The sequence below is a fragment of the Lacerta agilis genome, chromosome 5 (genome assembly GCF_009819535.1).
Source record: "Lacerta agilis isolate rLacAgi1 chromosome 5, rLacAgi1.pri, whole genome shotgun sequence".
Classification (NCBI taxonomy): Eukaryota; Metazoa; Chordata; class Lepidosauria; order Squamata; family Lacertidae; genus Lacerta; species Lacerta agilis.
The window spans coordinates 20,574,368-20,602,080 of NC_046316.1; the positions used below are offsets into that span (position 1 = coordinate 20,574,368).

Consider the following 27,713-nt stretch of genomic DNA (forward strand, 5'->3'; position numbering starts at 1 on the left):
ACCTGATTTCTCACAGGAGACACCAGACTCCCATACCTCCATGAACATTGCAAGGGGGTAGCCTAACGGGCCAGAGCTCCCAGCATTTTATGCTGGGCCCTAGATCCCCTGTCCCCCTTCTTCCCTTTAAAAAACAACACACTTTGTAAACTCTGCTAACAGGGCAGCTGGGTAAGACTCCAGCCACGCACCACTTTAATATGCCCAGGGGCTCCTATACATATAAACCAGCATATGCAGATTTCATGCAAATTTGTTTGAAGTCCTAGCAATACCCCTGCTCACCTTCCCCATACAGATTGTGTCCCATATGATGTGAGTGCTAAATCACTGTGCAGAAGCCTGTTCACACAAGGCTTTCCCCAACGAAAGAGTAGAGGTGATGCAAATCGGGCATCGGCATGATTGGGAGTTCATATGGTCCACCCCCTTCCACTGAAAGGCAGCTGTGGACTTGGTAAATATCTGAACTAGGCCAGTAAAATTCTCCGCCGTGAAAGTATTTTTAACATTCATGAGTCTGCCTTGTACCGGTACATCTTAATTTAGCATCGATACATACTAAATGTCTTTAAAATCTATAAAATTGGGAAGAAGTGGGCCATACATAAGAGGAAGATAAAATTTCTACTCTGCACTTCTTTGGTTCTATAGAGTTGGAAATATAAATCTACTTACGCCAGTGGAGATTCACTGTGAGTCATAGGATCAAAACCCAACCAAGAGTATTGAGTGTTTGGGGTCCATCATAATGGAGAGTTGGGATGCACACAACAGAGCAACATTAGTATGAGAAATTAACGAAAACCCACAAGGAATGTATAAAGGGGGGGGGGGAGGAAAGAAAAAGAAGAAACCATTATCAATACAAGGAGTGCAAAGGAGTATATTAACACACCAGCAGTTGGAAGAAGCTTGCTAAAGTTGTTAAACCTAGGGTAGCAATGTTGCTGTTCTGTAGCTTTGAATGCGGTCAAAATTTTGCAATCTGCACACAAAGATACACACACACACACACACACACACACACATATCATAAGAAGTCCACATATCATAAGAAGTACACATAAAACTTCAGTCAGGATACTGGAGTTGCAGAACTGAGACTGAACTCCTAATCAACACAGGCAAATATCAACAGTCTTGAAAAAAGCACTCATGATTTCATTTGTTAAAAATGTACTGAGAGAGTAATATTGACACAACACTCCTGACCTGACCTTGTTCTTCTTCTTTTTCACACCCGTCACCCAATATTTGGGAGATGTTCTGAAGTGCAGCAAGGGGAGGTGGAAGGAGGAAGCTGAACTCTTCCCCACACCCTTGCTTTCCCACTCTAGGCATTTTTTTTAAACCACTGTTGTTCCACTTTTTGAAGCAAGTTATCTTCTAGTCTCAGAACACCATCACACTGCTTTAAAGGGATTTCGGGGCAGACCTACACACAGCTCTGCCCTCGTAACTGATTGGGTTTTAGGTGTATCTGATAAAATATTAGATTTCTTTTATCTTTCAAAATGAAAAAGCAAAAAAGGTAAACCCTATAGCCTTGGGGAAAGGGGGGGTATGCAAATATGATGGACAAATAAAACAGAAATTCTAGATTTATCATGTCAAACCAACCCTTCCTCCCAGTTTCCCAGATCCTGTTCACTCCAGCACTTTATTCCACATCACGACACTTAGCAGACTGATCAAAATGAAAGAGAGGGTAGTGTAGCATGCAGGGAGGAACCGGGGCACACAAAGGAAGTTCTCTTACCCGGCAAGTTCACCACCTTGCGCCTGGGCCTGGCCTGCAATGGCATCCATGATAGCATCTTGAGAATACATGCTTATTGGGGTGTTATACTGGGCGTGAATGATGGTGGCCTTGCCACCAGGCCCTTTCACCTCAATGGGTTTGTGCGTAGACAGAGCAGAATCCTTCAGGACGTTGGGGTTGAAGCGCTCCACGTACTCTGTGCTGGGATGGGGGAAGAGTGAGGTTACAGAAAGTGAGGGGAGAAAGAAGAAAAGGGGCAAGGAAGCGACGGTGGAAAGGGAGGGAAGAAGGTGCGTGCACAGAGGACCATTCAAGGACATCATGCACAAGGAGAGAAAGCTTTTGATCGGACAGAACGGACATGAAATACCATGGCAAAAAAGGGCAGGACTTGCAGCCATTCCAGAGAATATCGACAGCTACCTGTCGATAGCTTCTGCTTTTGTGGAAGAAATGCTACAATATCCTACCATTAAAAGCACAATGTTTTAATTCTGAGAAAGTGTGTTTCTTCCCTCAGATAGGGCACCCACTGGCACTGTGACAGCTGTTGGGAAAAGCCTCTGTAATACAAGTGTAGGGAATATTTGGCCCTCCAGATGTGGCTAAGCTGCAACTCCCATGATCCCTGCCCATTCGCCATGCTTGCTGGAGCTGTCCCTTGTACAGTGGCCATATAAAAGTGGTTTATAAACATCTCTCTCTCTCTCTCTCTCTCTCTCTCTCTCCCCCCCCCCCTTCATTCTGGCAAGCCAGGGGGATTAGCACAGGCCAAGGACACATTTCAGGCTGACAAAAGCACTCAAGGCAGTTAGAATGTGTCCTTGAAATGGACACATCCTATGACGTAGCCTTGGGGAGAGGCCCAAAGGTCAGGCAGAGAGGCAGAGAGAGCCGTCCTTGGGCTTGAGGTTACTCACTCCTGCTCTAGGGGCATCAGGTATCAGATTTTCTTTCTGATGCATATGACCATATGCATTTTTTTCAAGAATTTTCTAGAAAACCCACACCACTGTTTCTGGGGCATGAATGTAATTTTTTAAAAAATAAATACAAAAATAAAAAATAAAATAAAATTTCTGTCCTCCAAAAAGGAAACGTGAGTTAGGGACAGAAAATCTCCCAATTTGTTATTGTTCCTGAAGCCCAGTCCTATTGATGTTGACTTAGAAACAGAATCAACGTGCTCCCTGGTAAATGTATATAGGATTACAGCCTTAGAAGGCTGTTGATGTGACTCTTGCTAGGTCTCAAATGATATTTTATAAGATACCTTTGTTGAAAGTCTGCCATGCAGAAATAGTTAATACAAAACCAGTTGTAGTACGTAGCTGCTGGATTGCAAGAGGGACAAGACTATCTTTTTAAAAGCTCTGAAGCAGAACAATACTCGACTGATGTAGATGCTCCTGTCCCGCCAGCAGTTTGACAGGAGAAACGGCGCCTGGCCTGTGGGATGTTTATCTCCCTCAGAGCTATCGAAGGGGTGAGAGCCTTTGGGGAATGTATTTTTACGAACTAGGGAGGGACAGTTATAAAACATAGATACCAGGATTCAAACAACGCAGTACATGCACAGACACTTTGAGGGAACAGAAACCTGCCACGACATGAACACATTAACTAACATGCGTCACAAACTAAAATGTGCATTTATAGTAACATTTGACTTCATATGGTTTGAACCTCTTAGCAACGTATTTCATGGCAAGAAGCCTCCACACACTGGTTTCAACAGCCACCACAGGCATCTGTACCTAGTAAGCCTTCAAGCCTAGCCATGCCATGCTCCCAGAAAAGAAAAAAGCCACTGCCATCCACTCAATCCTACTCTATACTAGTTATCAGACTTTGTGGCCAGTACATGAAGATCCTCTGGGAGCCATAACAGGAACAGAGAGGTCTTGTGGCAAACCTTTTGAGTGGATGCAAAATGAATAAATAAAGCCATTCCAGACAAAGTAATGCATTTGCAGTGGCACCATAATAATACGTAAGGAGGAGGAATATTCCTAGAACAGAACTACCAGTAGAACACACTAGTGCCGTTTTATGCCTGTCACACCACTGAGCTCTTGTAAAGTGCATTCCACTTGCAAGCACACGCACACAGCAGGAACAAACAGGTTCATGCTACCCCAGGAAGTGGGGACATAGTCAAACATGTAACACTGGCACACTGTTTAATACTAACTTGGCAACAGTGTTCGCTATGACCTGGGAGGGAAGAGAAAGACAAAAGGAGGGGAAATCAGACCAACAGATTTAAAATAAAATAAAAAATGAGCATGAGGCTAGTAAGTATTAACCAGGCTTTATAAGGCTTTTGCAAATTCCTCTACAAATAGGAACAGAAAGCAGCTGTTATGTCCCAAACCTCCCAATGTGATTAACAGAGGGAAAATGTAAGGATTACAGTTTATCCACCAGGATTTATGGAGGTACTGTGACATTTTGGCTGAACATGAACACCAAGTTTTTATTACTGTAACATTGCTTGCCATCCTGCTGGCACTCATGCAAGGGCATGAAAGCAAACTTTGGAAAGTCGCTTTGGAAAGTGACTATTAGGTAACAACAGCAACCCGTGTGAACACAGTAGATACTACGTAGATGCATCAAAGAGATAACGCCTCTCACCCACACAGTGCTAAGCACTCTGGGATCAAGCACCATTCTTTCACAACCTTTTCTACTGCTAGTGTATTGACATCTTGCTTGACCAAGAACATCCAAAGCAAACATCAAAAAGATGCACACAAACCCTCCTTCCCAGGGTTCTGTCACACCACACCATGGAAATCATGGCAAAGCTCTGAAGCGAGAGGCCAGTTCAGTTCTCAGTGACTCCCACTGAGCTGCACAGGTTAAAGTATGGGCTTTGGTCTGGAACACAGTTGAGAGGGGGCAAAACCTGTTCTTCAGTCCACAGGGATTCCAGAATGCACCTCGTTTTCTTTCTCCTATATAAATGAATGGCTTCTATTGACCTAATAGGACCTATGGGAAAAATTATAGCAGTTGCACTTGCAAACTCCACTATGGTGGGAAGACACTAGGCACTCCTGGTAACTAGGGAATCAAGGTAAAGTGTTGGATCCAAGAAATCCTCTTAGCTGTATATATATGCTCCTTCAGGATCAGTGCAACTCCATCTGTATCAAACTCTCCCAAATTGCAAGAATTCCTAACCAACATAACCCTGTCTTGTCTGGATTAAGCTTTAGCTTGTTTAGCCACCCATTTCTGAACACTGACCTATCACTTTTATTGCCACACAGGTATTAGATTATGGCAAGAGTTGTGCATCACCCACACATTGACAACCCCTCCACACAAATCTCCAGATGACATCCCAGTAGTTTCATATAGGTGTTGAAAGTATGGAAAACAAGATGGAACTCTGGGACACTCCACAGGTTAAAGGCTATGAGATTGAAACAGAGGTCTCCCAGCATCACTTTCTGGGAGAGCCTCTCCATGAATGAATTGAACCACTGAAGAACAGTGTTCTACAAACCTATCCCCACCAAACATCTTAGAACAGGGGTAGGCAACCTAAGGCCCAGGGGCCGGATGCGGCCCAATCGCCTTCTCAATCCGGCCTGTGGACAGTCCGGGAATCAGCATGTTTTTACATGAGTAGAATGTGTCCTTTTATTTAAAATGCATCTCTGGGTTATTTGTGGGGCATAGGTATTCGTTCATTCCCCCCCAAAAAAATATAGTCCAGCCCACCACATAGTCTGAGGGATGGTGGACCGGCCCACGGCTGAAAAAGGTTGCTGACCCCGGCTTAAAATGATACCATGACTGATTGTATCAAGCACTGCTGGGAGGTCCAGGAGACTCAACAGGACAGCACTACCTCTGAGCATCTCATAGTGTAGGTCCACTAGGGTGACCAAGTCAGCTTCAGTTGCAAAACCAGGCTGGAAGCCAGATTGCCATGGTTCCAAATAATCCAATGAATACCTACAGTTGGAAGCTTGGTGACCAACTCAAGAGATTCTGGTGACTGATAGGATCAATATGTCACCTGCTATCCACTGATGTAGGCCAACATTGAGTTAGCTCCAGGAATGAATGCAAGTAATGTTGTCTTATTAAGGTTTTCTGCAGCTCAGTTCTTAGGACCATTTCACACATTACATAGCAGCAAATGGGTCTTTCCACTGCACTTATGCTCAGTAGGGAACTGCAGCTAATACCAACTCTTTGACAAATGTACTTTTGAGGCACAGGTGTTTTTGCAATAATGTTTTTGTTCCACTTACTCCTCCCACATTTTAAACTGCACACTTAAAGAAAATGCAGCTGCACAGATAATAATGATGTAGCCTCAAGTGAAATTTGGGAGGAGAAGCACTTGTGGACTGACACTGTCCTTCAGCCAGGCCCTTGAGACGATCTGAAACTTATTTTGAAAGGAACAAACTAGAACCTTGACCATCTCATCAACTTTCAAGGATAAAGGACTCTGCCAGATATACCCCACAGATCCCTGTTAGACCTTGCGTGAATTTGAATTATAAGCCGCTTTGGGAAGCTAATCTTGGCAGGGTGTAATGGAAGGCTGTTCCTGCTGTCCTGAGAGGTGAACCAGGCAGGAACACTCTTCCTAGATTTATTTTTGTCACATTTCCCCCCCCCCCCCTTTAAAAGGCCCAGATTTGGTTGAGGAAGAAACTCAGGTCTATGCTTTTAATTTATCAGGGAAGGGAGTCTTCTTAGCAAGCCGTTCAAGTTGCTGCTAGCAAGACTCAATCCATGATTCTTCTGGTAGCTGACAAAGTTAACGAGGGAAGGGATTTTCCTGTGGATCCAGGGGATCAGGTTGCTGTGATTGTCTTGCACACTTCTCTTTAATGGACAACAGATTTCTTAAAAGTAAGGCAAAGTTGCATAGTATGAATACATAGATGTACTGTTTACTCCACTGCTAGCTGTCCAGGTTTTAATGGGGGAGGGAGAAAAGAAAGGGGGAAAACGCTGGTTGCCAATACAGGTTTTCACATCAGGATAATTAAAAGTTTCCCACTCCGTCTTGTTTCCTGCCCTTCAGTTTCTCTCACTCAAGAATATTCTCCCACTGGCTTAGTAAACTGTGCTTTAATCCAAATATATCTGCCTGTTACAGAAACTCACTGAGATATATTAGGAACAAGTTGTAGTCAGTAAGCAGATCAGTGATTCTATATCCATTTTAGGAATGTGCAGGACAGCTGGGCATCTGCTTACTGAGAAACATGGTGTAATAGTATCATTTTCTGAAGTGGATGCTGTTGGCTATACTAATCCTCTAAGCTGTGCCCATGCACGTAAAACAACATTTTAAAGTATGGCATAAGCCTTTAGTGATATACCCCTTGAATAAGAGGGGAACTAACTCTTCCACGGTATCTGATTAGACATTCAAAACACATCAAAGGCAGGACGCAAACTCTTCACATACCAGCAGTCATGAAAATGGACAACTGAAAAGACCACATCTAACATATCCTAATGAAATTGGTCATGAACGCTGTGAAGCAAAGATGGCAGCCCAGACCTTGAGAGGGCTCCTGTATCTTTAACAGATGCACAGATGAGAGACGCTTGTCAGGAACCACCACACCTGGCGAAATGTTCCCTTCTATGCAACTCTTAAAGGTGCATGAACTTGAGGTCTTGCACTGGTTCCCAAACTTCTGTGTTTGAAAATGCGACCTCCATGCAAGTCCATTTTCTACCCCTGCCCCTTTGGCCAGTTTGGTGCACGCATTCTATTCCATTTGTATATTGTTAGCTTTTGTGACATCCATATGATTTCCACTGAGATTTGCCATGTGACAAGAGGGCCTGAAACACTCTCTTTGTTGGGCCCACCTCCCCTGTTGGGTTTCCCAGTGGACTGGGAAAGGGAGAGGGGAAGTAATGGACATCAGTGTAGCAATAGACTGCCCGTGAATTAATTTCCAGTGGTTTAAAATAATAGAACGTAAGTCAACTTTTGCTTCTGCAAAAGATGAGTACTGTACTGCCAGGTCCAAAACAGGACAAGAACGACTTTGTAGAGCTCGTATTGCCACAGAATCTAATATACTGGTCACTGACCACTAAACAAGGTTTTCTCATCACACCCCCATCGATCTCATCCAAGGAGGCCTACAAATGGAATGACCATTGAATGCTACACTTTCACAGCTGCACAGACCTGGCACAGAAACACTTGTGTTGAATGGCAGAGTCAATCTGTGACATGGGTGGAATTTTATAACTATGGAAACAGTGCTCCCTCCTAAAGGCAAGCCTCTATTATGGGATGAATTAAAGGAGGACACATGAAATTTGATGACGATGTGGGAGTTGTCTTGGAGCATATTCATGCCAGACATGGACTATCACTGTCAACAGGCATCAGGAATGTGAATGTGCTCATGAAGAGTTAGGCGTCATGTTTGTACTCATGGAGGTCGTTAAAGAGGAAGCACAATATGGGTCAATCTCCTTCTTTCATTTGTCTCTCTACACACATACTATCTTAGGGCGCACCCACCCTGATTTTCCTTTGTGCTTTCTTGGCACACACACACTCTTTTCTGGTCTGTGCCTAAGCGCTTGCTTCCTCCAACTGCAAAAACCTGTTCTTTAATGCTTTTGGATATCTACGGTAAGGTTGAACCAGTTTGAGTCAAAGCTTTTTGTTTAACTAAATCAGCAAGAAAATGGACCAGTTTCTGATGAGACATCAATTTCATACCAGAGCAGTTCTAAAGAGGTCACTATGATTCGATTGCTAATTGTGTGTCACCTAGGATTAAAAGTGCCGTTGAATGGAAATCCAGATATAAAGAGGATTATCTCAGATATTTATAGCTATTAAAGTATTAACAAACTGATGCTCTGTCCAGATGGAAATAATTGATTACTCTTCATTCCCCCCCCCCGTCTAAAATGCTGGCGCTTCTTGAATAATTTCTACTGGGTTTTGCTAACAGTTTTCCACAGCCTCCTCACTCTCTTCTGATTTGAAAACACATCTGAATGAGCAAAAGTCTAAGAGTTTTGAGACACAAGACTTGGAAAAGTCAGAGGATCCTACCAATTATTCCTCAAACTCCATTTAACGCCATTGGAAATTGTTCACTGTGATGGATAAGGGGGAGAGTGAATTTAAATTCTCTGTACTTTAGATACTATAGGATCTATAGAACATCTACAGTCATTTTATGTTGTATGACACTAGCACAAGCCAAACAACATCGTAATTCAAAAGTCCAGTGGTTATTTAAAGAACAGTGACTTTGAGGATCTATTTTTCAGGAAATCACTTAGAAAAGCTGGCTAGTATTCAGTAGTAGGCATGTCACTCATCACCAGATATTAAGGACAAAAAAGGAGTGTCTGTAACCATCATACCCTGCTTGTGAGCTTCTCAAAGGCACCTAGCTGGCCACTGTTGGTTTAGGTGGACTCTGCAAGGCGAGTTCTTATGTACTAGATTTAATGATGGATTCACTACAAATGCACACTCACTACCCATAATGCTTCCAATGAGCTGTGTATAGAAAATGGCCCATTCACCAAACTATCTAGAATGCACAATCAGAAAACAAGTTTATTACATTTACATACCCTCTAAGAAGTCCACCTTCTGAAGCCCTTCGTGTGAGACTTAACTTATGCATTTCAGCCATTTCCCTTAGAGTTTCTGCTGAGTAAAGGCCAATGGGGTTGTTATATTGCCTTGCCGGGCTTAGCTGGTGTTTAGGGCTATTGCCATCTGTGATTGCTGAGCTTGTTTTGGAACCTAGTTCACTTTTTGCTGGCGAAAGGTCAGATGCCACAGACTGAGAGGACACTGAAGATCTAATGTTGATAGTCTTTAAGGAGGAGGAACTATGTGACAGGCTCATCTCTCGTTTGCTGAGGTAGCCTGAATATGCTCCATTGCTTGCTAAAATGCTACTCATGGACCCAGCCGATGTGCTACTTAGAGGATTGACGCTTGCTCGGTTGCCATTGACTTCCAGAACAGTATCCTGTAGAAGCAAACATGCAGGCGAAAGAAAGAAAGAAAGAAAGAAAGAAAGAAAGAAAGAAAGAAAGAAAGAAAAGCAATCATAGAACACATGCAAAAAGAAAAAAGTCTACAGCTCTGGCATTCTACACATATCTGCAAGGTTGCCAACCTCTGACTTTAAAAAATAATATTCTCCTTCTGGAAATCAATATGTCAGGGACAGAATCTTACATATCAGAAGTGAAGCCAGGTGGTTTCAGGACAGATTCTGGTGAAATTTGGAGATTTCTGGTTTTTCAGATGCCAATAGCAATTGCTTGGCAGAATCACATGGTATTATGCGTCAAGTAAGAGCTGTCCGGTTGGCAACCCTACATATCAGACATTTGCAACAGAATAGATGTATGCAACCTTCATAGCCTTGCATTAGTCAAGCGAAAATATTAACCACATCTCTTCCCAAAGCAGCATGTTTCTCAATGCATATCAATAAAGGTTCTCATCTGAACTACTGCTGATATTAGTTGCCATACACGGTTCAACTGCCCATTTGTTCTTACAGAAAGGATATGGGGTTCTTACATAAATTTGGCTTTTTGGATGGCATCTAACTACACCTGCAACATATGCACATACCTATATCAACGTTGTTATGTAGATATGGAGGGGGGGCTAATATTTCTACAACCACGCCACATATGATTAGTCTCAAAATTAAGGGCCACTGCCAACAGAGGCAGAAATTCATGCTAATAAAGGCCGTGCAATGTGGTTAGCAAAATAGGCTGTAAAGAAGATTCTATTAATAGGCAATCTCTCTGTACACATTGCAATTGGAAAAGTGGAACATAGCCATGTACAGCCGAGGAATCTCCACTTCATGTTGACAATTCTACACTTGCCACTCTCAGTATTCTTCATCCACTGCCCCACCCCCACCCCCAGACTAAACAGCAAGAAATTAGGCTGCTGTCAGATATCCTTTCCATTGTTGATTTCCTGCTAATTTGGTCAAAACGCAAAATAAAGAGAAAAGACCGAGGTGTTTGAAAAAGCCAACAAAAAGCCAACCTTCTCCCGGCAGGATCAAAACTTGAATTTAAAGGAGAAAGTGTATTGATAAGACAGGGATCAAACAAGTCGCTCCTAGAATCCAAAGCAACTATTTTGCTGTACATCACTCCAATTTCACCACTGATTACCTTTGATCTGGGAACATTCGATGACAACACACAACACTGTAGCACAATGACTTTTTCAACAGTACGCAAGTGGTCATCGTTTTCACAAAACGCAGGTGTAAAGAAATTGTTCCCCCTTCTTTTCTGTTTTTGCGGTCTCTGCCAATTTTCTGGCAGGAAAGAGAGCTCTTCCCTGTTGCTCCTGCCATCCCTCTCTCCCCCAAGCGATTTGCGAATGATGCTATGTAATATGTCCCAAATGGGCTTCATGGGTGTGCGTGAAATGGTGATTGCCAGCAATAGTTTTGTTTTGGGGTTGTTGTTGTTTTTGCTACTGGTGCTGGTAATTGTCCCCTCTGGTCCATATTTAAAGGCTTTTCCGCCTACGATGCTTATTACCCAGGAACACAGAAAATGCCTAGAGCATCTCTGAGTACTAGTAACCATAATCTGTTGGTTTGTATGTGCTGCACAAAATCACAAGGAGTGTGTGTTATAAAATAAAAAATAAAAAATAAAAAAAATTGCATCCAGTCAAGGGCACAAATTCTTTGCTAACTATTTCATTTCAGTTAATACAAACTAGAGATGCATGACTAGGCAAGAAGGAAAATTCTGACCCTAAACCTTCGCTGCCTTGTGGGATATCTTCAGGAGGAGGAGAAAAGGCTAAGGAATAAACCCTACACAAATCTGGAGTGGAGTCCCTAAGACAATTGGATGGCATCTTGTACGCCTCCTTGCAGCAACTCCTGCAGCCCAACTGATGCCAAAGGCATCTGCCTTCCTTTGGACCACTTCAGCGAGGCCGAGGGGGGGGGGTTCTGTCATCTGGGTAGCCCAGGACCTCCATATATACCGTCCAGGCTTGCGGTCCAGGGAGGTCACTTTGGTGCTGCTAACACAGCGGTTTGATTTCACCCCCGGAAGTGCACTCCATTGCCTTTTGAGACAGACAGATGCCGCCAATAACAAGTTGGTGAATACTGTCCACTCTGTCTGGCAGCAGGTCTCTATAGCCTGCCACCTGCTCTTTTTAAATGGAGATGCCAAGAACTGAACCTGAGGCTTTTGGCATGTGAAACATGGGCTCTCCAACTGAGCTATGCTCCCTCTGTGTAGCTTTCTCTTCTCTGCCTCTCTGGCTGTCCCAGTGTGGCCTTAGGGGTTACGAAAATGAGCATGTTTTTTTTCCACGGCAAACCTACTGTAACTTTTCTTGTGGCCAGAAGAGGAGGCTGTTATCCTGAGCATCATCCCTGGAGACATATTACTGTCATCTTGCTAGAATACCTTATTTCATGGCAGAGATGGAGTTGGTCTTTCATTCTGTGGCTTCTAGCAACATTGTGATGAATGGAGAATTCAGGAAGCAGGAGTCTAATCTTCCCCAGTGATGCCACGTAGGACATAACTGGCAACACCCACACCCACCCACACTCATTGCATCTCCTGACAGCACTCTTTTTACTTTTTTTAACAGAGTGAAAGTGCACTCCCCCCCCCACTTAAATATATAATTTAGGGGAGGGAGACGGAAAAAGAAATATATGATGAAATGGCTTATACATAGCAACGTTTTATGCACAGATACTTGAGCCAGCTACATTTGGTGTATTTAGTTCCTTTCTCTAATGATCTATTCCCATGAGCAGTGTAACACTGGAGGAATGAATTGGCAAAAGCACACAGATCAGCTTCCTTAAGCTGTGTGGTACATTGTGACTGGGAACCCCTGTCCAAGAGAATGACTCTGTGATCCTTGCACTGATGTTATGCTGCTCTTGTAGGCAGGCCACTTGCACAAGCCCTTAAATGTCCAGACTTAGCCAAATCAGTTGGCAGTATGAACTGGCTCTCACCATGCAGCAGAAACGCACCCCTCCACCCGTGTCCCCGTAAGGGATATGATTTGGAAGTTTAGGATTTCTCTCTTGGCACTTGCTTCGAAATCTGAAGCAGCCTGGTGGCAATATCAACCCTAACATCCAGAGGCTCTTGGTTGCAACTCAGCAAAGCTCTTATCCAAACCTGTTCCACAAAGCCCTTTATTTAGAGATGTGAGGAGTCACACGTGAGGTACTTGAACAGTAAGAGTTTGCTGAGCAGGCTTTCTGAAGGGGTTTGTGTTACTCCTGTGACATACTTGTTGTCCTCTCATGGTTCCCACAGAGATGCAGAACTTATGGTAATGGTATGAACAGCATCACACTTAAGGCTCATACAGACTTGTGCTGGATTCACAGAATTGTAGAGCTGGAAGGGACCCCAAGGGTCATCCAGTCCAACCCCCTGCAATGCAGGAATCATATAATTATTGAATTGTAGCATCAGAAAGAACCTTGAGGCTACTCTAGTTCAACTCTCTGAAATGCAGGAATATGCAGCTGTCCCTTATGGGGATCGAACCTCCGACCTTGGCATTATCAGCACCACACTCTAATCAACTGAGCTATCCAGAAGACAGGTTTCCTGCTTGTCCTGTGCTCTCTAGGCATGAGTCTGAATGGTTTTGTGCTTGCCCCACCACTTCCCCCAGGAAAACCAGCTCTTTAGTGATAAATCGGAGCAAATGTCAATCCGGAGAAATCCCGATTGACGTTCGCTCCAATTCATCAGTATAGATCGGGTTTCCATGGGGGAAAGGGTGTGGCAAGGACAAGCCTGGATAAGCCCTAAGTTAGTGGGGCTGAGCAGTTGCTGAAGTTCAGGCGTCCCTGAATTCACCTGTGCCATAGTCCAGGTAGCATTGTAGCATCCTCCCAAATTTGTGAGGTCCCCCAAGGCCTTGCCACCTGCACCTCTGCTACTTCCCTCTCATTTGGAATGTTATGGGGCCTTCCTAGGGCAGAGTCAAAGCCCCCTGCACCCCCTCATTGGATGTAGCCCTGTATCCTACATGCACCACCACATGAGTAAAGGACTTAGATATTACAACTTGTAGCATGGGAACCAGCCACAAGGAAGCAGAGCCAGCTCTGCAAAGGTTAACCTAAAGCAGCTCTCCATAGGATGGGCCCAGCAAGCAATCGGCACTGGTCCAGTCTTAAATAACACGTACTGGTTCCCCCACAGTGAAGCATGGGAGAAACCTGCCATTTTTGGCCAGAGAACTGCAAAGTGACCTACTTTTTCTGCTATGGACTACAAATGAACATTCTAAAAGGTGTCCAGGAGAGAGAGAAATTTAAGACTTCACACAGACCTCTGACCTTACTTGATCTTGGGATGCCCATGATAATGTCAAAAATTTGTATTTCTAGAGTGAGGGCTCAAACACTCTTTGCAAATCAAACAGCAGCGCCGCTGCATCCTGTTGCAACTGGTAACCGGAATAATGAGCTCAAATGTAACATTTATTTATCTGAAACTTTTTTTTTAATCCCATCTTTCACCGGCAAGGTCCCTGAGGCAGCATGATAAAGGCTGCTATCTAGAATACAATCAGATGTCAAATCTTCAGAGGTCACTGGTCTTTTTCACCTACAGGCAATTCCTCAACCAATGTACCTAAGCTGGAGCTGATAGATCTATTCTGGTAATAGCTGCTACTTTAGGCCAAGGTGTGCATAGTCTTATTTCTCAAGGCTAAGACTGAAAGCTTGCTTAGTTTCTTCAGAAGGGTAATCAATTAAGGTTGAAAACCTGCACCCAGGTAGGCTATTTGAACCCTAACTGCATAGAGAGAGTCCTGTGTGCTGTGCATACAGTTGAACTCAAACAGGTTCTATGAAGACAGTCATGAACTGGCATAGGTTGTGGGGAAGGAAGATGGGGGAGCAAACACACACACATAACTGAATGTGGAAAAGAAGCTATCTCACTGGCTTCAACTGATTCTGAGGTATCTCAGTACTGTATGTGCTTGCTCATTCTTTACAGTTCATCTTGTAAAAACAGCTCCCCTCCTGCAACTGGTCTGTTTGATCTGCCTCCATAGTCTTCACTGTCACTTGAGCTCTAATCTCCTCCATGCTTATGAAGTGCATACACAACTTCACAGTTTTTATTACAAATTGCTTATTATGGAATAACTGCTACCACCTCATTCGCTATCACAGATGGGGCACGAGCGAATCAGTGTGTGGCAGGGGAAATGGCCTTTTATCAAGTTGCTGCCAAAGAGAAGCAGAAAGGTACACATCTGAAATATCTGGTGTGACGAGCCGCAGGAGTTTTCCAGAGCACTTACCTTTTGATGAGGGATCACAGGCATTGGAGAGTCAATTCTTGGGGTGGCTGTAGGAACTGGAGCAGGACGTTTTGATCTGGAATTAATGCAAAAGAAAAGGTAATTGAGTAGCTGGAATTTCTCCCCATAACTTAAAAAAAGCACTGAAGAATACTTCAGAGAATATAATGGTGGTTTTTCCCCATCTCTGTCCCCCAGATCAGCCTCCCTCCTTCTGGTTTGGTAACAGTAGCATCCATTTCTTCTTTTCGGTCTCTCTCTTGTTGCTGACTTTCCATTACACAGAAGGAGACATAACCAGGGTGGGGCTACACAGACGTTGGGCTACAGGGAAAGAAGCAGCCTTGGTCCTCTGTGGCAGGAGTCACTGGGAACAAGCTCAGCCCTCACTGAAGACTCAACCAGACTTTCTATTCTGCTGTTTTTCTAGGTACAGGGCCAGGCTTTAAAATTCTGTATCTGAGCAGGGTTTTTTTGGGGGGGGGGCAAGTGCTTTCCCCAAGAAAACCGACATTTTACCACTGAATCGGAGCAAACTGCAACCAGGTTTTTCACGGATTGCCATTTGCTCCAATTTAGCAGCAAAGCACGGGTTTTTCTGAGGAAAGCACCAGGACAGAAAACACAAAATATTGGGAAAACAAAGCTTTAAAGTGTGGACTTGTACCTGGAAAGTACAGTACAAAAGTATGTCTGGATGAGCCCTCAGTGATATCCAGTGCTATTTGTCTAGAAAAAGACGTGCCAGAACTCAGCACGAACACCTCCCTCATTCTGTTAGAATGGCAATGGAGCCCACCTGAGAGGTGCCGGAACTAAATTTCAGTAAGTTCCAGCTGAAAAAAAGCCCTGGTGATATCCCCTACTGAAGCATTCAGTTGTCAAAATTTGCCCTCCATTCCTGGCACTGGGTGGCTTTTGTCTTCCTAGTCCTAAAGTAGGTTACAAGGCCTCTTCATGTGCACAGAACACTGAAATATGCTGTGACATACCACAAACACACCTCCTCTGCCATAACAACAGGCATTTGTTGCTCTCACACATAGCACAGTACCTCAACTTGGGGACATGGTCCTTAATTTTTTAATACTCCTGGCTAGGGGTGGGCAGTATATCAACATACACTATGTAGAAGAATGAAAGTTTACTACCCCACTTCTCTCCCCCCTCCCCTCCTCTCTCTCCCCACCCCTTTCCCTTCAACGGCATACAACACGAAAGTCTCACATCGAATATAACCAACCCCTAGAAATAACTTTATGACTGGAAAACAGAGATGAAGTTTGTACTATTGTAACCCAAGAAAATCCTTAATAAAAACAATACTAAATAAATAAATCACCTGAAACAGATCTGAAGTTCAGATCTGAAGTTCAGAGCTTTAAAACAGAGCATTCACGCCCTGCAAGGGGCCATCACTGGGAAGGGCATGCCGGACAAATCGCTGGAAACCGCTGTGTGGGGCTATCCCTACTCCTGCCCGCTCACTCCCTCACTGGGAAGGACCTGCCAGAGAGAGCGGTTGCGATCGCTCCTCCTGCCCACCCCCTCCCTCCCTCCACAGCCCAGGACCTTGACATCATGATGTATTGGCATATTGCGATGGTTAGCTTGTGATATATCATGATGTTGAGAACCAGATATTGCCCAGCCCTACTCCTGGCCGTGAATTGATGGAGGAATTTCTACAGAAGCACAACCGATCCTGTCCTTGGCCCCCCAAGGGACTTCCATGTGGATGGGCTTGCACCCAAGCTCCTTGCGGTGAGGCAGCACAGCCAGAGGTGTTACAGCAACCCGTGTTCTTTAAGGCCTTCAAAGCCACGGGCCGCCATGATGTCATGTCCCACGTCTGACTGATATGCTGCCATTGTCGCTGCCATTGTTATTCTTGTGAAAGCTCTCTTCTAACATTAGCTTTTAAAGGCATTTCAAGGCACCACGCTAGACACAAAGGCTTTGCAGATAATTCTTGTCTTGAGCATCTTCCACGGTGGCATTTACAACTGAGCATGAAAGCTCACTGCATTAGGCATACAAAGAACCGAAGGGGAGGGCAGCAGAGGTGAAATCCCTCGAGGAAGAATGAAAACATGATTTATGCAGGGGCCATGGTCTCTCAAGGGCTTGTCCCTTCGTTCAGGGACACGGGTTTCCTGGAGCTCATTCGTTAACTGCCAGGGTCAAATCTGAACAAATAAATTCAAGGTTCTCTTTCCCCTTAAGTAAAGGAACTGCTATTGAAAGAGGAAAAATATGTAAGGCTGTGAACTGTTTATTGCACAAGCACTAGGCAAGCCTGCTCCACACCCTCCTGGAATATTGTCACCTTGCTGGAACGGGTCATTTAATTATGATGTTACCTCTTGCCTACCCGGGCTGAAGATGGAAAGAAGTGTATACATGTACAAATTGATTCTATGTGGTTTAAATGTGGCTTATTATACAAAGGTGAGAGTCATATTCATTGCTCCACCCACTTCCCCCATGGTCCCCCCCCACCAGTGGAATGTGGCCTGGAAAGACTGTCCAAGAGAGTGTTTGACCCTTGATCTGAAAAAAAGGTTTCTAATCCCTGCACTACAACGAAGTCACTTTCTTCAATCTAGGTAACATACGGGCTGAATATTGCACTTTGTTAGTGACATATGTGGGTCCTGGGCTACGGGGAAATTGCAGGTGGGGTGTGCATTGCTTTAAACTCTAGAAGAAAGGTACAAGAGCATCAAGGCACACATCCAGCTTCCCTTTGGTGTGTCACAACAAACGATTTTACAGACAAAACTGAAAAGGTTGCGTCTGTCATCTTGCATTTGTAGCTCCTTGGTGATCCTGGAGCAGGGATGCCATTTTATTCTTCAAGTTACTGATTTGCACCATGTCATATTGCACCACGACACATAACCTCCCTACGTTCTCCGGAGCTATGCTATTCAAACTATTGGGTTTGCTTATATTTATTCTTGCATGAGAATCTAAGAATACAGTGGCAACCACAGATTCAGTTATGGTGGGCAGCTGGAAATCCCCGAGTTTTTTTTCTACATCTAGAATAATGCTGTTTTTAAAAAGTTGCTAGCAATCCACAGAGACAAAGAGTGAGAGAAACAAACCTCACTAGCTGTTAGAAAAACAACAACTGCCTGCCAAACCACATTCATGGGCCTCCTCACTGCTCAAATCAAAACCAATATTTCCAGCAACCTGGTGCAACGCATGTTTAACATCTACTAATAACACCCTGTTTCTCTGTTGTTTCAACTACATTTCTCATGGGTTCTGATCTGCTGGTAGCTGGTATCAACCAGGCACATTAGCAAGACAGGTTCTTGATTTTAGTACTATAGACAGCTCCTAGCAGGCAACTTGCTCCAGTGAAAATTGGAAGTGAACTGAGGCCTTATGAGCCTCTGCCTCCAATGTACACTTTCACTTGATTGTTAACAGGTCAACACTCTCGTCTCTTCTCCCCAATGCCTAGTTTCCCAAGCACAGGGGTTTCTTTTAATGTATAGAGGAACATTCCACAATGCAACCCCAAGCCCCACCTGAGGTCTGATTGGGTATATCCTAGATGCAGGCCTACAACCTCAATGAGAACTGGGCCTTGGCCTGCATAACACAATACCAACTACATGGTGCTCACAAGCTCTGATCCATGCTTCACTCCTTCCTTGATCACTAACCCACAAGCACTCCTCTGGTTCCTCATTCTGAGAGTCAAACTATCTGCTCCTCTTTCCTCCTCTGCTTGGCCTGCTTCTCTGGAATTTACCTCAGCTTGCCTTTCCAGCCAATGATTTCCTCTTACCATTCGGTCAGATCGCTTAGTGCAAGGGTGGTGTGGTGCCTGCAGCCCTTCAGACGCCATTGTACTCCATTATCATTAGGCCCAGCCAGCATGGGCAAGCGTCAAGGATGGTAGCAATTGTAGTTCATCAAGATCTGGCAGGCCACAGGTTCTTATTTCCTTAGGGGCCATGGCTCTACTGATAGCAGGTGGGGTGGGGGTAGTGAATGGAGATTTCCAGAATCACACTCAGCCCAGTTATTCAGGGCAGGGAACAATAACCTAAAATTGTACAGCCCCACTTACAGTGACTAAGCCAGCCTTTTCTCAGCTTTTGGGTCTGGAACTGCATTAAAAGCAATGGTCAGGTTACTTACAGCAGTCTCAAACACACCTGTAGTTTCAAAGCAGCCCACTTTCGAAAAATCCTGTTCTTTTCATTTCAAATTCTGATCCCAAATCATACTTTTCAGGTTATTAATGCAGTTCTAATATGCAGAAAACAGAAAGGAAAATAATTGCATGCTCAGATAGCCATGTTAGAGCTGCACTTCATCTGATTCAAAGGGTTTTTGAATTTTCTTTCCATAAAGAGCCACTCATCAGAATGAGAGTTTCATCCTTTCCTCTTCCTATTCATTTTCTCTGTGCATTGAAAGATAGAATAACCAACATTTGTGCTTCTGGATGAATGAAGCAAATGTTGACAGTTCCAGAGAATTACTTAACTATTTTATAGTGCTGTCGTACAACCACACTTTGGTTTCTTTAAGTATTAATGTGAAACCAAAGCCACAATTGCAGTGGCATCTTCCAACAGCTGGAAGCTATCTATCCTGTTAGCCAAATAGCATTCAACGCCCTGTAATGCAATCTGGTTGCCAGATCAATTACACCTGAAAACAAAACAAAAGCATCAGCCACTGAATCAAATATCAGTAGATGCAAAAGACAACAGATCAAGTATACTCACCCAAAGCACACTCGCTACCTACCTACCTAAGAGTACAAATCTCACCTCTGAAGAGGATGAAAACAGTCAGTAAGACCACTTGCATCAAGAAGGTTGCAACATAAGACAAGGGAATCAATCCAGTGTTTTTAAAAGTGGTTGCCGAACAAGATCTCCCACACAAATACACCAGAAAAATAAGCAACCTACTTGGAAAATACCATGTAGGCACAAAGAGGTGCAATGGCAGTGCAAACCACAGCATTTATAGCTGCATCCCTGCAAGTCCTTATATTTCACTTTAAATGTCTCAATCCTGGCCCCTCCTGGCCCAATACAGTATAGGTCATTTTAGCCTATGCCTTCATAATTTGCTGCTTATTTTGTCAATTCTCTTAGCTAATCAGCACTAACCATAAGCAGAAGGTGGTCTTGTGGCAGATCTAACCTGTAATAACTCTTTATCATGGCTTTATTCAGTCTGTGTCAAGCCATCAAGTGAGACAGGAGAACCATTAATGCCTGCAGTGACCTTTACACGGCGAGAACAAAGTAATGTTGCAGAAGGAGATTATCTTCAACAACCCACCCAGGAGATATATACCCCAGACAAATGTGAAGGTTTGTTTTCACATTACCTTCTCCATTGGTATTTTGGGAGTGGGGTTCTGGGTGAGCAATGTGCATTCCGCAAGAATCTCTAATCGCGAGGCAGGTTCTTCTGAGTAATAAATACTTCTGTGCCCTTTAAAGACATGGCATTGATTGATGGTCTACTGGCTCTCCGGTGAAGCTAACAGGGTTTATGTGATGCATTTAAAACTGAGCTCTCTTCCACATGCAACGCAACAACTGACAGTCTCAACTTATGCATATCTACTCAGAAGTAAATTTTATTGACTCCAAAGGGGCTTTCTCAGAGACAAGCGCATACAGGGTTGGCATAGGAATTACAATGCACTCTTAATCTAAGGCAAATAAATACACATCCCTCTCAGCATTTTTACTATATATATCTCCATGGGGAAAACAGCTAGTTAGAAATGGGGGGGGGGGAATACGGACATCGCCTAGCCAATGTTAAGCATCTTTAAAACTCATTGATTTCAAGAGGAGATTTTGAAGCACATGTTTTAACATTCCATTTGAAAGCAATGGGTCTTAATAGAGCATAACTTTGTCTCTGTTATTCCCACAGGATATCCTATAATATTACCGACAGACTGCCCCACAATTACAGATTCAGTTTTATGCCAGCAGTTGTCTGGCTGATTAGTATTTGACTATGGGTCTGTCTACAGTTCCCTTGCTTCACATTTTGCTATGGCTTTGGCTCACATAATTTAAATTCAAGTCATTTTCTTTGGTTATCTGCTCATCCAGGAAATTGGTGCACACCTTCTTTTGCATGAAGTCTTCGGGTTATGCTAATAAAACGAGGTAAGCTCTCCGAATATTTGGTTTCATTTATAGCAAAGTCCTGAAGATAGGTTGCATGCAAAAACATTAAGACACCAGGTCATCCCTGGGCACAAGTAGATAGGACTTACTATTCTGACCCTGTTCTGGCAATATTTTTTTAAGGCTCTCAGGTGGTATGTGCAATGGAAATACTTTCCCCAAACTTCACAGGGAGTCACCTTCCCCAAACTGATGGCAATCTCCATTCAGAATACCCCCCCCCCCCAAAAAAACCCAGCTAATATTTGCTATCCATTAGGACACATTTCCCTGGCCACTGTGAGACATTAGTTATTAAACTGCTTAATGCTAGGCTCAGGCCTGCACTTCTAGCACCACGGATAAACATATTTTACTTTGAAAATATATCTAATGAATCAGACACACAGCAGAAGAGGAAAAACTGGGGATTGATTCACTTGCCGATCCAGCCTTCAACTTCTTGGTGCCTACATTTCCGCCAACAATTGCAAAGCCAAGTCCACGCTGCAGATGAAGAGCCTGTTGTTGAGACCATTTAAGAAATGCTACATCTGTCTTCACCCTAACTGCATTTGCACACATCAACAGGGATCCCGACCGGGGGTGGGCACAAGCACAGGCATTTACTGTATGCACTAGACAACTGCTGCGCCCAAATCACGGCAACCTTGAGCAGGAAAACAATTTGAATCATGCTATCAATGCTTTCTATTACGTCTGCTTCAGATGCTGTCACCACAGATGTTAAATGCCTGTTTTATGACTGAATCTGCTGCAAAAGAACATTTGTCTCCCAGCAAACTGCCAAGGCTTTTACAACTGGAATCAATGGCAGTTTAGGAGGAGTGTCTGCACTGGAGATGAGTTATGTTAGAGTCAGTTGCTTAGACTGAGAAGATAATACCATATCTGATTTTTTTTAAAGTCTCATAGTTGTCTTTTTTTCCCTTGCCCTTAATCTACCAGGTTGCAACAGCGTAAGAATTTTACACAAGTTTTTATGAGGTCAGTAAATATTGTATGAAGATCCCTACCACCACCTGCAAATATCTATCCCTATCTGGATATGGTATAGAAGCTTCAGCTGCAGGTCAGAAAACTCTGGAGCCACTGATGTATCTTACAGTTGCTGTAAAGGGAAGCACATGAGACTTGTACTTGAATAATGAAAAATGAAATCATCTGTGGTCAAAGCGAGTTCATTCATGATCACAATAGATCACTACAGAGATCATGGATCATTTAAATTTGAGGATTAGTGTATATATGTTGAAAGAGGCACTACTGAGAGCTAAGCAGCGCTTGCCGGGCTGCATCACTTTAGACTGTCGGCAGAGGATTCCTAGTGTGAGTGGTTTCCAAACTCATATTCATATATATGCTGCACAAAGCACACTCTGCTGTCGCCATGGTAGGAGCATCACAGAGGACCATGGGGCAGCTGTGCTGCACCAACTAATACCCACTCCTCAAAGCCATGATTTCCACCAATCGCTCAGTAGGGGCTCAACTCACCCTACTCAATGCTTCATCTCAACATTCCATAAACTGCTCTTATACCATAAACTGGCTTCTCTTTCTCCCTCCTTTACAAATCACCCAAGGTAAGAGATTATCCTTATTGCATACCCATCACAAGCCAGGGCAGTGCCATGTTTCAACCTTCCCCTATAGCAAGCAACCTACACCTAGGCAAAACCACTGCAGATAGCCATGCAGAATCACCCATAGGGGTAGGCAGAGAGGGAACTCAAGTTGCACTGCTGTTGGGGTGCACTGGTGTCAAAGCCTCACAGCCTCTTCATTAGGTCCTCTTGACCATCATATTAAGGGCACAAGACCCCTGTGAAAACTCAATGCATACTGATGGGCCACCTGCCATGCATGCTTCAATTGAGATTCCTGCATTGTAGGGGCTTGGACTAGGTGACCCAAAACATCCTTAAAGAACATGCCTTGTAATGCTTGACTCACGCTTATTCCCATTTCTAAACCACTATGTTATTAATATTTAAAAACAAACTTGGCCATCAGTAAAAAAAACAATATATGAAACAGCTTATGGTATATAACTTCATCCAACTTGAGATAGTCAATGGGCTCAAGCTAGGGTCACTAAATGTGGATTTGAAAAATACTTGCTTCTGGGGCTAAACCAAAGAGGGGAAGGAGACAGGCCAGGGCCTAGGAGGTAGAGCTGCAACCTTAGCAGAATCGTGAAGGGCAGTAACTGAACTTGGTAGGTTGAGGTGGAACAATTTGCCACAATATCAGGATGCAACAATGAGTTCAGAACAAGGGGAAAAACAACACACCTCTTGTTTTGAAACGTTTAAGTCCAGTGATATACAGCTGGTAATTCTGCACAGAATTCGACTTTACTGACAGCATGCAAAATAAATGGCATCAGACACATATATGGGATTTTAATCATGATTGTAATGCAACTTGAGCTTAATTTACACAGGGAGGCAGTGGGGCAGTGGCTGTCTGAAAATGCATCCACGCAGAGCAGCATAAGCAAGTCTCATGTGGAAGCACCAGTTATAGGCCTTGAGCCCATTGGCTACCCAGCACGTGCCCCAGGTACTCCTGTGGGGTGATTGTTCTCTTTGTTTCGGACCTACAACCAGGCCTGGTCAGCAAAACATTTGGAATTTCCATCAGATTCCATCATCAAAAGCTCAGCAAGCTGCTTTAGATGCTGCTACCTTGCTATAAAACACTCTGGTGTGTGTGTGCATGCGCACACAATACAAAATTGGCCTGGATAATTCAGTTGGTTAGAGCTTGGTGCTGATAATGCCAAGGCTGCGGGTTCGATCCCCATATGGGAGAGCTGCATATTCCTGCCTTGCAGGGGGTAGGACAAGATGACCCTCAGGGTCCCTTCCAACTCTGCAGTTCTATGATTCTAAGAAAGGGAGGTTTAAAGGCTGCATTTACGTTGTGTGTTTGCACAGGAATAGGAAGCATGAGGAACCGGGACACCCTGCTTCTGCACTATAACACAATGCCCACAGCAACACTCTTAAGGTGGTGCCTTTTAGCCATCTCCCCACAATGGTAGTAACTTATCTCCTCATACTTTTGAAGAGTAAGAGACAGGTTGTAGCTGGCTGATTTTATCTTGTTCTGGGCCTCTAGGTGGGTCATGCCATCTGTGTTGACTCCATCAATTGCTACCACCAAGTCCCCCTGGTTCATCTGGGACTGAGCTGCCTTGCTGCCTGGCGTAATCTGCAGGAGGAAAAGAATGAGAGAGATAAACAAAGGCCATCAAGAACAGAGTACAATTCATCTACATATATGCTTGCATCTACTGACCCATGTGCTGTCATAGTCACCTATAGCTGTCAATTCAAAGTCAAATCAAACTGATATCAGAGGGATGCACTGGATTTCCCCACTCTATCCAACATCATTTTCAGAAATCTGCACACTGCAGTGAAGATCTACTTCTCAGCCCCACTCATCTAAATTCCTAACAAATGAAACATACCTAGGTATTAAGTTAGCTGTTCTGCAGAGAGATAGCATGCAACAAACATTGCACAAACTCTTTTCACAAGATCCTCGATGGATCTAAGACTAAGACTTATTCAACAGAAAATAATATTCAGAGTCCACTGGACTCCAGCAAAACTATACCAGAAGAAAATAACAAGTGCAGACAACTGCTGGAGATGTGGGAGTAAAAATGCAAACTTAGTACACATGTTGATTAAGTGCCCGATGATAAGATCATTTTGGTGCAAGGTGAGGATATTTATAGCAAGAGTAATAAAAATAAATTGTTATTTAAGGGAACTGAATTTAATTCTAAATTACATTCCGGAAACATGGAAGATTTCAAGGGGTCCAAAAAAAATATGGAAGTACTATGATACATTAGAAGCAAAAAAACTTGTTTAGATGAATTGGAAGAGCCGCAAAAAGATTTCATTGAGCACATGGATTGATAATATTGACATAGCTACATACGAACGAATTGCATGTTGACATAAAATAAGAATGGATAAATATGAAGAAATCTGGAACGAATATTTAAGCGATAAGGCGGATAGTGATGGGAAGTAGGGGGAGGAGAGAGAGGTGGGAAATTATTGTTAAAAAAAGGTGTAGTCATAGGTATATCAGTGTATTCAAATCTGAATTGTCAAATTGTGTTATTGCTATTATGGTTTTTGTTGTATGCATCTTTTGTGGTTCATGTTTGTATTGAAAAAAATGATTAAATAATTTTTTTTAAAAGATCCTTTCTTCGCTCCTTGGCACAGGGATTAAGTTCAATCCTAAAGGTCTTGTTTACACCAGCAGGTAACAGGTTTAAATAGATGCATCACTATTTGAAATAAGACGAGTATTAGCTCACCTCTAGTACATCTTGATATTTACAAACAAAAACAAGGTCAAGTCCATTTATTCCCAAAGGTGACTGAAAACAGCACAAAAGGACTATTTATCTGAACCTGTTTCAACTTATCTCTCTCTCTCTCTGACACAGAAGATGTTCCTTCATGTATATGGGCTACTGTCTGTGAATTGGACCTTTGTTCATTCTGAATGGTAGCTTCCATCCATCCACAACTTCTAGGTAGATTGTGCCCATTTTGGGATATTTATGAAATAATGCTGCCATATACTGCTCAGCTTCTCACAACCGAGGGTTATTTTAGATACACAGGAAGCATAATGCTAGTCTTTGAGCATACACAGTTAAGTATAATTAAGTCCCCCTCTCTGACAACTAGGGTCACAAGAGAAGGTTTCCAGGCTTCCAGCCCCCATCTCCTCCTCCTCCGCCGCCCTCCTCCTCTTCAGTCTGGGGCTGCCAAACCATGACGGATCTTGACAGAGCTGAGGGACTCATGACCTTGTCCCCTGATTCAATGAGAACCTCAACCCCCCCCCCCATTCATAGCTGTCAACCTTCCTTTTTTTGCTGGAAATTCCCCTATCAGTACTATAGTCTATAGTATAGTACTGATAGGGGAATTTCCCGCAAAAAAGGGAAGGTTGACAGCTATGCCCCCATTTTGCACCTCAACAGCTTCCCCCCAAGACTATGTTTATTTCTTTCATTTATTTAAGAGACCCTTAGACCTGGGGGAGGGGAGGGAACTGTCTTCCAAAATGGGTTACAACCATATGCAACACATATCCCATAAGAAATAGCATTAAAGCCTTTAAACATTTAAAGCATCCATAGCCATGCAGAAAAATGCAAACCAATTGACCTTAATACAAAAAGCAACCACCACACAGCCTGCAATTTACAGAGCCTAATTAGTCTCCAAAGGCAGGGTTACTTTAGATACAAATTAATAATGATGATTCAAGTCTTTAAGGTCCATTTGGAAATAATGAGGGGCAGGACTTGCCTGATACCACATGGAACTGAATCACTAGCTAAGGAGCTGGATGCAGTTCCTAACTACCTTGAATGCACCAGATAGGAGACCATGGAATGGAGGAGGGCCCATTTTCTGGCTAGAGCATTGGCCCTTTAAGGACTCAAAAGCAGGTGGAACCTAGGAGAGATTGACTGGAATAAGAGGCTCCAACTCTCACTCAGAGCTCTCCATGGTGCTGCAACCCCTGATATGTCAATAAGTCTTGCTTTGTAGGGTCCTCTACAACAGTGTTTTTCAACCACTGTTCCGCGGCACACTAGTGTGCCACGAGATGTTGCCTGGTGTGCCATGGGAAAAATTGAAAAATTCAAAAGAATTACTTTATATATAGTCAATATAGGCACAGAGTTAAATCTTTTAACATTTTCTAATGGTGGTGTGCCTCGTGATTTTTTTCATGAAACAAGTGTGCCTTTGCCCAAAAAAGGTTGAAAAACACTGCTCTACAAAACCAGACCAGGACATCACCCAAGGGTTCAGGCAGAAGACTCTTTAAGTCCAATTTCTGGGCCCTGTGAGAATACTGCCCTCAGCTGCTGGCTCCTGCATGTGCAAGGCAGAGGCAAATGACGATGAACAGCTGAAGTGCCTAAAGGAAGGGCTCCGCCACAGAGGAGGGGGCTACAGAGCCCTTTGCCTGTGACTCTGTTTTGTGCAGAGGATCAATAGGCAAAGCAAACACTGCTGTGATTCAGCCCCTGCTCAGTTCAATACATGCCTCTTGGTAAAAACAAAAATTATATCTACAATAAGTTTATATTAACTAATGCAAAGTCTGCAATAAAAACAAAAAGAAGCAAAGGTTTGAGCCTGGCTAAAATGAGCTCTTTAAAAGAAAAGAAAGACATCTTTAGCCGTCGCCTCTATAAGACTATACAGTTCCCCCATCTTGAAACATAGATGCCCATCTTGTCATAAAAATGTTAACTACTCTGTTCTGCTGACATATCTGAATTCAGGAAAGCTGA

At 43.5% G+C, this 27,713-nt stretch overlaps 1 protein-coding gene across 17 annotated transcripts in view; it reads right to left on the reverse strand.

The window, feature by feature from the left end:
• The window catches only part of LDB3 (LIM domain binding 3), a 153,819-nt gene that overhangs the window by 62,730 nt on the left and 63,376 nt on the right, over window positions 1-27,713 (reverse strand). For 11 of the 17 annotated variants that reach the window (XM_033148804.1, XM_033148803.1, XM_033148820.1 and 8 more), the window contains 3 exons: window positions 24,417-24,568; window positions 15,144-15,219; window positions 9,383-9,789 (listed from right to left, as the gene is read on the reverse strand). In XM_033148804.1, coding sequence (XP_033004695.1) covers window positions 9,383-9,789; window positions 15,144-15,219; window positions 24,417-24,568 — 635 coding nt within the window. Of the gene's footprint in view, window positions 1-678; window positions 694-1,762; window positions 1,967-3,959; window positions 3,983-9,382; window positions 9,790-15,143; window positions 15,220-24,416; window positions 24,569-27,713 lie in introns of all 17 variants that reach the window. The other 6 variants (XM_033148821.1, XM_033148817.1, XM_033148812.1 and 3 more) reach the window with 2 other exon arrangements.